The sequence below is a fragment of the Rosa rugosa genome, chromosome 4 (assembly GCF_958449725.1).
Source record: "Rosa rugosa chromosome 4, drRosRugo1.1, whole genome shotgun sequence".
Classification (NCBI taxonomy): Eukaryota; Viridiplantae; Streptophyta; class Magnoliopsida; order Rosales; family Rosaceae; genus Rosa; species Rosa rugosa.
In genome coordinates this window covers 44,659,795-44,669,465 of record NC_084823.1, presented here as the reverse complement: position 1 = coordinate 44,669,465, position 9,671 = coordinate 44,659,795, and the positions used below count along the sequence as shown (strand labels likewise).

Here is a 9,671-nt window from a genome sequence, read left to right as displayed (position 1 = left end):
TGAAGAAAGTAGTTAGTAGGATGACAATAACCGCACCATTCTTTTATACATCAATCAAAATAACTAAAATGGTCACTCCAATCAGTAGCTGATCTATGCCTAAGGCTGCAGCCCAACCCAGAATTCTAGTAAAAAATAAGTACCTAAAGGGCTAGTAATAGCCTACCCTAGAAAAGAAAAATCATTGCGTTGATGTCCTAAGTCTCTTTTTCCTTCCAAAACTTTTCTTCTTCCGGTCTTCCTCAACATTTTGATTATGAATATACATATAAGTTTAGCCCACCCAATATTTTGATTATGAATCCCTGTGACTCCAGTGTTTTCTAGTGAAAACTTCATTCATACAACACATGTACACAAAAGCAAATTAAACCAAACAGTCTCTAGTAATATCACTGCACATATACTTGCTTCATCAGCCAAAACACTACCTAAGAACTTCCCAGATACATACAAACGCAAGATCCAAAAGTCTATTATTGATCACTCGATCACTATTCCACGCACCTCAAGGTTATTCAGCTCCTTGGGTCTCTTATAGTTCTTCAACAACAATGAACAGCAAACAACACTGACAGAAGAAGCAGCCATTGCAGCTCCAGCAATCCAAGGGGGTAAGCGAAATCCAGTGGATGGGAAGAGAACTCCTGCAGCTATTGGGATCCCGAGCACATTATATCCCAAAGCCCAAATGTAGTTCAAACGAATACGGGTGAAGGTTTTCCTTGAAAGATCAATGGCAGTTATCACATCCTCCAAGTTGCTCTTCATTAGCACAATGTCTGCTGCCTCAATTGCAATGTCAGTGCCAGCACCAATTGCCATTCCTACATCTGCCGCCACAAGTGCTGGTGAGTCATTGATGCCATCTCCCACCATCGCCACAGTGTAGCCTGAAGCCTATGAATAAGATATTTGAAGTTTAATAACCTGTTAGCATAACTAACATAAACATGAATGAACTTAAGAACTTCCTCACGTAATAGAGTCACTGTATGTACCTGCAATTCCTTCACTTTATCTGCTTTCTGGTCAGGTTTCGCTTCGGCTATAACAGTATCAATACCAACTTCATTGGCAATAGAATTTGCAGTTCCCCAATTGTCACCTGTCACCATTATGCTTCTAACATTCATTGACTTGAGTATGGTAATTACTTCTTGAGCACCTGGTTTCAGTGGATCAGATATTGCTAGAACTCCGGCCACTTCTCCATCTATGGCTACTAGAATCCCAGTTTGAGCCAGCCCTTCAGCTTCTGCTAGGTAGTCTTCTGCATCGAGTGGAACTGCAATGTTCTGGTCCACCATCAAGCTCTTGTTCCCCACAATTATTTCCCTGCCCCGAACAATAGCCTTCACCCCGTGACCAGTAATGGAGGCAAAGTCATGCGCTTCTGGCCTGGCTGGATTCTCTTCATCTTCTCTGAATTTTTTGGCATACTCAACAATGGCCTTGGCCAAGGGGTGTTCACTGTTAACCTGAAATGTATGCGTCATAAAGAACTGTTAACATACATGCTCAGATGTTGATTTTGATTCTGAAAAACATTTCAGTCCATCTAATAAAGCAGATATAGCAATTGCTTACACAGGTTAAAAGCCTACCTCAGCTGCAGCAACAAGTTCATAGAATTCTCGAAGCACCATATTTTTCAGGAGTCGTGTGTTAACAACCAGTGGCTTCCCAATTGTAAGAGTCCCTGTCTTGTCGAACACGATGCAGTCCACCTACAACATCAATAATCACATTCATAGGAAGCAAACCCAAATTTTCTGGGAGGGCATGGCCATCAAGGTCCACAACTTGGTGAACCAAATAAAAATATACAGCAGCAGTTATAACTTAAAATGAATATATACAATTCTTCAGACCTTTTTTAACATTTTTTTTTTTGTCGATGCAACTTCATAATGGGTGAAAATGCAAAAAAGATGAAGCTCTCTAACCTTATGTGCACTTTCTAATGCTTGACCTCCTTTGATCAGTACACCTTGGGATGCACCGACTCCAGTACCAACCATGACAGCAGTAGGAGTTGCTAGGCCTAGAGCACAAGGGCACGCAATAACCATGACAGAGATCCCAAACTGGAGAGCAAGCTGAAAGCTATCCATGGACTTCGGTATCCAAGATTTCGGGTAGCCATGGAATTTTCCAGCCAAAAACCATGAAAGCCAGGTAAAGAATGAAAGCATGATCACCTGAAAATTATAACCACTTTTTTAAAAAGAAAATCCTACAATATCCCTTCAAGTAAACCAAACAGAAAACATACAGGAACAATGAAATTGCATTATAAGTTTATAACACATACCAATGGCACAAAGAATTTAGAAATGCGGTCAGCAAACTTCTGAACAGGAGCTTTTGCCATCTGAGCTGACTCAACAAGCCGTACAATCTGCGCAAGGGAACTTTCTGATCCAACCCGTGTTGCCTTGATATGCAACACACCATTTTCATTTACAGTACCTCCAATGACTGTATCACCTTTCCTTTTTGCCACTGGACGTGCTTCTCCTGTTATCATACTCTCATTTACATGGCTTTGTCCCCATATCACATAACCATCCGAAGCTACTTTTGCCCCTGGAATAATTTTGATGACATCGTTCTTTTGTATCAACCGACCATCAATTTCTTCTTCACCTACCACGATTCCTTCTTCATCTAGAGTCAACAAAGTGGCTGTTTCAGGTGCCAAATTCATCAGTTTGGCAATAGCATCAGATGTCTTCCCCTTGGCTAACACCTCTAGGTACTTCCCTAAGAGAATGAATGAGATGAGCATTGCACTAGTCTCAAAGAAATCTGTACCCTTAAAATGTGGGGAGGTGGCAGCTCTCAGTACGGAGTAGACTGAATAGAAATATGCTGCATTTGTTCCCAAGGCAATTAACACATCCATATTAGCAGAACCATGGCGCAATGACTTGTATGCCCCAGTATAGAACCTCCGGCCTATGATGAACTGCACCGGAGTAGACAGAATCCACCTTATAAGCTCCCCAATGCTGAGCATATTTACTACTTTCTTGTCTAAGCCATGCTTAAGTCCAGGGATGTACATGAAGACCATGGAGGTTAAAAATACTGGAATGGTGAAAATCAAACTCCAGAGAAAGACTCTGTAGTACTGCTGAATTTCCTCCTTCCTATGATTTTCTCTTCCTGCTCCACCGCCTGGATAAATTTTTGCCCTGAAACGCCTGGATCCAGTTGTTTCAATCACATTGATGAAATTTCGGGGCCCTGTCATATCTGGCTTGTAAGACAGGGAAATTTTTCTGTCATCATGATGTATGTCTACACCTTGCACCCCAGGGAGTGCTTGAAGAGACTGTTCAAGTATTCTCATTGAATGATCGGTCCTTACACCGTCAACTTTAAGATCTATCTTGCTCATGTCTTCACCTGAATTAATAAGTATGGCTTCGAATCCAGTGTCTTCAATGGCTACCATCAGCTGATTGCAGCTCACTATCTTTGGATCATAGTGGACATCTGCTTCTTCAGTTGCTAAGGCAACTTGGGCTTTTTGTACACCATGAACTGCCTGCAAAGCTGATTCAACAGTGGAAGAGCAAGAAGTGCAAGTCATTCCTTTGATCCTTATTCTGCACACCAACGTGGACTTCTCGTTTCCCTCATCAGCAATCAATGTTGCTTGAAATCCAACATCTTCAATAGTCTCACGGATAGTCTCTGCCTAAAAGGTGTAAAACAACAGCTAAATAAGGCTAATTAAGTATGAAAAAATAAACTTCTACATAAAACTAATGGGAACAACGATGAAAAATGAAACTAGAGAATAGAAGCCTGATAACAACTCCAAAACTATTTTGAAGTGTGAAATAATGCTAGCAAGTTCATATACATTGATAGCCAAGAATCTAAAATCTTGTATGAATTGTCTCTACACAAAACTTGCTCAACTACAGATGTCTCCAGCTGGTTCAACACTCTTGAATTAAACACCTGGTATTATCTAGTATGAAAAATGAAACACAGAAAACCATAGAAGCCACTACTCTTCATGCTTAGTAGAAATCAGTTTGTAGCCACACTGTTGGAGGCATACAGAAAGTTGTTTTCATACAGTTGCAACCTCATCTGTATAAGTTCGGAGCTGCTGCTAATCTTTTTGATTTCGTATCTTGGACTTATGTCTATGACGATGTTGTTTGTAGGCTTCTACTATCTTTCTAATCTAAATCCTAAACACTAAATCAAAACCTCAGAAAAATGTCATCTTAGACATAAACACAAGAGCAGCACCTAAAAGATCAGCAAAGGATACTATTTCCTGTTTTTTCTGTTCAGTTCTATCTAGGATCAAATTCTCTGATATTTCATGTTGACTTTAAATGATATTAAATAGGATGCTCAATGTTTCTTGTAATCTTGTTGCTGATAGAAACACACAAGGAAAGTTTAGCAAGAGAGCAAAACGTTTATATAAGACGAGCAAGAACAGTTAAGTTTCTGATTCAAGGTGCAAATCTGTCCTTATTGGCTTAGTAATATTGTCTACGTAGCCCAAATGTTGAGCTGAATAACATTAAGTGAATCTGGTTTGAGGTCCTGTATTCTATTCAAGTTAGTTTATTAATAAATAGTGATTATGTAATTTGTAAAGTTTGTTGTATGGATTGACTTTTGTGGTTTAATATGCAAGAGTTTGGGCTGTACTTGGTGTGAAAGAGATTTTTTTTGCTTATCACCAAAATTATTTTCTTGAGCACAGAAGTGACTACGTCAGAAGATTAAGATAAGGTTTAAGGGAACGCGAGAGAAATTGTGTAGAACACTCTCTCTTATTAGCTATAATAATAAGTAGATGAGTTATCTCCCAAAATTGAACCGAAGTCTTTAAAAACTTACAAATATAATTGTCCTAAGCTTAGTAGCGCAGTAAGTGGTTAAGTTGGAAACAATATATATTAGCCAAAATTCTTTGGACTTATCAAAGTGGTATACAGGTTCTATGTGCCCCCAAGAGTATAATATCTTCTAAATAAGTACTCTGCTGCTTATGACCACTTAGATTTGAAATATAAACACAGAAACAGCAAATATAAGCAAGATCCTCAAATTTTTTAATACCAACCCTTTATTGTTAAGGGTACTCAATTTTTCTTCCAAGTTCCGTGGATGAAGATAATTTTTGTTAAAATAATTAAATCATGTTATGTCATGAAGCTAATTAGGTTTTAAGCTTTTAATTAATCGAAGCTCCCTAAGAAAAACTCAATTTGGCATAATCCCAATCTCAACTTAAAGCGAATGCATGTCTATGCAGGAAAATGACTCCTACCCAGAAACTGAACAAAAGTAGCAGACGTAGGTAAACTAAATCACATGTTTCACATTAAATGATTAATGAAAAACACCCAACAAAATTAGATCCACAAGAGAAGAAACACATTAAAAAAAAGTTATAAAATCGAATTTTAGTGTGGCATCATCATCCAAGTGATCCAACAAAACGATTCTCACCTGCAAAGAAAGAGTAAAGTAATGGACTTACGTTAACGAAATCGGGGAAGAACAAGACTTGGGCACGGTTGTTGAGCACGTCGACCACCGCCTCGCGAATCCCGGGTAGCCTCTTCACAGCCTTCTCTACCGATCCCGCGCATGCGGAGCAGGTCATGCCGATGACGGAGAACACGGCCTTGGACTCGGTGCCCACCACCATAGTGGTCTCCTCCGCCACCACACCCTTCGGATACTTTGGCATGGAGGGGTAGTGAGGCCGCGGTGACAAATCGCTGCCGCCGCGGCCTTCACCACTGTTGTTGTTGCGTATGCACGCAAGAGCAAAGAACTTGGTCGCCATGAAATGAAAAACGCAGCAGGGTGGCGTAGGTACGTCTGGAGCTTGTTGGTGATTCTGAAAAGAAAACAAACAAAATAACGTTTAAAAATTGGAGGGTAATATCAGAGGTTGTTGGGAGATTTGAATCATTGGGGGATTTAAAGGTGGGGATTTGCTTGATCGACAAGTCGGGGTGGGGGGTTCCACCATGAACCTGAGTCTAACGCTATGAATATGATGTTTGGTGGTTCTGTTTTTTCGTTAATATTTCGTCCATTTTATTAAAGAAAAATAAAGTCAAAAGGTTGTTTTCCACTCCTCCCCAAATTACTGAGCCTGATAATCAGGCTTGTGAAATCTATCACATCTGGATGACTGGATACCACCTTCAAAATATCGAAGATTCTAGGTTTCGCAACTGGAGTCAACGAAAATAAATAGATAATAATAATTATAAGAATCTCTAGTTTTTATTTTTTTAATGTCCAACCCGATCGGCCCATCCCATTATATTATGATGAGTGAACTTCAAACTCATGAACCTACTCCGGCGTAGTACCAAAGGAGGATCTACACTATCTCTACGATCTGAAATGTATAATGAGTGGGTCTATTTCTACGTACCACTGTGGGTACTACCACTACCTTCTTGTCTGTCTATGTCCTTAAATAATAGCGGCAGGGTATGTAACGGCCTATTCTGGCTTGTGATGAATATACTATTTCGCCCTGTGGGCTTGATTCAAAAAAAAAAAAAAAAAAAAAAAAACTCATGACTTCCGCCTTATTGATTATTTTAGATAACCAGTCAATATGTTACAACTCAGCTAACCCACAATAAAAAAAAAATTTAACAATGAAAAAATCTAAAACATTCACCAATCCTCTTGTTTATGACAAACCTTTTCAAATGATTCTTAAGTGAATTTGTGCATTCAATCTATTCTCAATATACAAATTCTCACTATGGGGTTTCATAATTTGAACTATTCATATTTTTAAAGCATCATCTAATGATCATTTTAGTCGTTGTTTATAATATTATTTATTTGTTTGATACAAATTGATGATTAAACGGTCGAGTGTACATTGACTGAACTTTTACATAAATTATATCTAAAAAGTTACTTAACATAACGTTTTATATGCAAATGCAAATTAGAAATTCATGAATCAAGAACTGAGCAAGCAATCATGCTCATGACCTTGGTGAATCTAAAAATTGTCCAAAATATGAAAATATTAGTACTGTACTAAGATATAGAGCTATAAGTATTTATGACAAAATCACAAATATTATCCATCAAACCTTTTCTTTTGTAAAAGTTCGGTCCCAAATTTATCCATGCATGTCTTTCTTTTTTGTCTTTTGGTTGACTAAAGGCAAAGATCCGTTTATTCATATCCAAAAAGATTTAAAAAAAAAAAAAACCAAAGATGCGTTTGGTAAAGGATTTGGTAAATGATTTCATTGCATTCTCCTAAATCATCATGAAATAGAATAGCTAGGGTATGCTGGGCTGTTTCTGCTTCTATATCTAGGGCTCAAGGCAGTTAATCGTCCGATGCATAACTAAAACAAGAGCAGCAAAACAGAAAATGAGATTCACGACCAAAAAAAAAAAAAAAAAAAAAGCAGAAAATGGGATAGTTTGCACGAGTCAGCAGTACATGAAAGATCGACTAGAAGGAATAATATCACGTACTGTAAGTGAAGATTTCGAAGGAATAAAATCCTTAGAAACCTCTACTTTTGATATACGAACAGATCTGTTGAGCTAAAAGTATGAAATATATGTTTGACAGAGAGAGACAGAGCTAGAGATCGAAGCATTACTTGGAAGATATGCTTACTGAAGGCAGAAGGCTTCTGCGAGCAATATTTGTGTACCAAGTAATGAAGGATTCAACGATATATATAGTAGAGCTTCAGCTTCCTACCAACACCCCACGAAGCTATATGTCACAGCTGACAGCAGCCAAAAGGGAAATTATACTAATTAAGCTAATTAAGTGGACTTTCTCAAACTCGATAATACGACGATAACAAGATGTGAAATTATGGCTTATTTAATTTAATAAAGAGACCATGTAGAACCTAATAACGACTTAATTGAGAGTTCATATTTAATAAACTTTCACAAAGAAAATTATCATTAAACTACTTGTACGTACGTAAATTCTTTCATTCATTCATGTGTTACTGCATAAATTCCGACTATCTTCAACAGTACTCATCTTTTTTTGTCATGGATTTTCAATAAACCCAATAGGGTGGTGCTATTCACACACCCATTTTCTCTATTCACACACTCCTTCTATTTTTCTATTACTTTAATTCAATTCTTTTTCACAAATTACCATAACTACCCTCCCTTGTGATTATGTTTCTTTTTTGTTTTTTGTTTTTTTACTTTTTCTATTTGGCAAGTCAATCATTAATCAAACATTATTATACAATAAATCAATTTTCTTCTTTTCAAAAAAAAAAAAATCAATTTTCTTTTACCTATAAATGAAGGAAAAATAATATGTTTATAAATTATTAAAAAAATAATTTTCTCTGTCCAACTAAGAACGTGCCTCACGTGCTAAAACCCTAAAGCCCGTGCTTGAGTTTTTCCGTCGTTCTTGTCCGGCTGCGCCGCGGTGCTGGTGCCGGCCTCTGGCCGCGCCGACGCACGCTGTGTGCGGCCGAACGGGAAGTCTGGTTGTAGGCATGTCCAGTGCATGGAGGCTGAGGTCGGAGGGGGCTTTGAGTTGTTTCTCTCGGTGTAGGGAAATGGTTGTATCTGTGTTGTCGCTGGGGATGAGGACCAGACTGGAGATGGATCTAAACCAGAACGGAGCGGCTCGTGGCTGTCTGTGGAAGGCAGGCTGGGATCGGTGGTTTGCTGGGTTGGAGCGTTGGCTTGATGGATTGGATGAAGACGGCTCGATGGCGCTTGATTCGAATCGTGGCGTAGCTCCATGTTGGAGGTTTGGGCGTTTCAACAGTGGTGAGGCATGACAGACCAGCGGGAACGCGCCGGTGGAGGGGGCCCGACGTCGGAGGCTGGGCGGTGGATATGGTGGTTGGGCGGCGGCGTGGATGCAGGTGTTGATTTGGGCAAAGAAGGGATTTGGGCTCCTTGCTGTTTTGGTCTCTTGGGCTTGGACATTGCTAGTGGGCCTCGTCTGGGCTTGTGCTTGGGTTAGGGCTCAATTTTTGGGCTGTACATTGGCTGTATTTATTTACAGTTTTTATCTATTTATGTTTTCTAGTTTGGATGTGCTTTTTGCGCGCAATAATTTCCTACACTTGTCATGTAGGGCTAATCGGGCCTTGTGCGGTTGTGCCTGTGTATGCACTCTAAGTGTCTTGTCTGCTCTAGGTAGGCAGCGAGTTCCTTGCTTCGTCAGATGGTCGCTACCGCCTAGTGGCAGGGTGAAGCTAAGTGTCGTCGGATTTATCCTCCGGCGGCAACATAGTAGGAAAGCTGTGTGTATGGTAATTAGGCTATATTGTAATCGTGTTACATATCGAGTTATCTTTCCGTTATGTCACCGTTATTTCAAAGCAAATAGAGTCGCCAGTAGAGCGCTCTTTGCTAGTTGGTGCCTAGTTGAATACAGCTATTTGGTAGAGACTCCTATTAGTATTTCAGAACGTTTTCTAGGTGCTTATTGTAATAAGAGGTTTAGGCTCATTGTCCCCCCATTGTATTCGATAATTTCATTAATCAAGACTTGAAGGCAGCCGCACCAGCCCTTTATTCAAAAAAAAAAATGTTTATTAAGTGGAATGACATGTACTATTAGACAAGGAATATGTTTCCCAAGTAATTACGTTCATCCAACTGAATCT

General features: G+C 39.2%; 1 protein-coding gene and 1 long non-coding RNA gene across 2 annotated transcripts; one reads left to right on the top strand and one right to left on the bottom strand.

Annotated features, from left to right (window-relative positions):
• Positions 1-319: 319 nt before the first annotated feature.
• On the bottom strand, positions 320-7,784 carry LOC133745198 (probable copper-transporting ATPase HMA5). Its single transcript, XM_062173219.1, has 7 exons — positions 7,662-7,784; positions 5,534-5,899; positions 2,318-3,712; positions 1,950-2,204; positions 1,608-1,730; positions 1,002-1,481; positions 320-900 (listed from the first exon to the last, which is right to left on the bottom strand). Exons 2-7 carry the CDS (start codon positions 5,843-5,845, stop codon positions 484-486), a joined length of 2,982 nt encoding a protein of 993 aa, XP_062029203.1. The 5' UTR covers positions 5,846-5,899; positions 7,662-7,784; the 3' UTR covers positions 320-483.
• A 604-nt stretch (positions 7,785-8,388) lies between these two features.
• On the top strand, positions 8,389-9,434 carry LOC133746354 (uncharacterized). Its single transcript, XR_009864090.1, has 2 exons — positions 8,389-9,017; positions 9,137-9,434. It is a non-coding gene; the product is annotated as an uncharacterized LOC133746354 (long non-coding RNA).
• Positions 9,435-9,671: the final 237 nt, after the last annotated feature.

What these genes read in the sequence shown, in the direction of transcription:
- LOC133745198 (XM_062173219.1), bottom strand. Translation starts at nt 5,845, where the DNA reads ATGGCGACCAAGTTCTTTGCTCTTGCGTGCATACGCAACAACAACAGT. An exon ending in AACTTGTTGCTGCAGCTGAG is followed by an intron (nt 1,482 to 1,607) that starts GTAGGCTTTTAA and finishes CATACATTTCAG; the next exon opens with GTTAACAGTGAACACCCCTT. An exon ending in ATAAAGTGAAGGAATTGCAG is followed by an intron (nt 901 to 1,001) that starts GTACATACAGTG and finishes TCTTATTCATAG; the next exon opens with GCTTCAGGCTACACTGTGGC.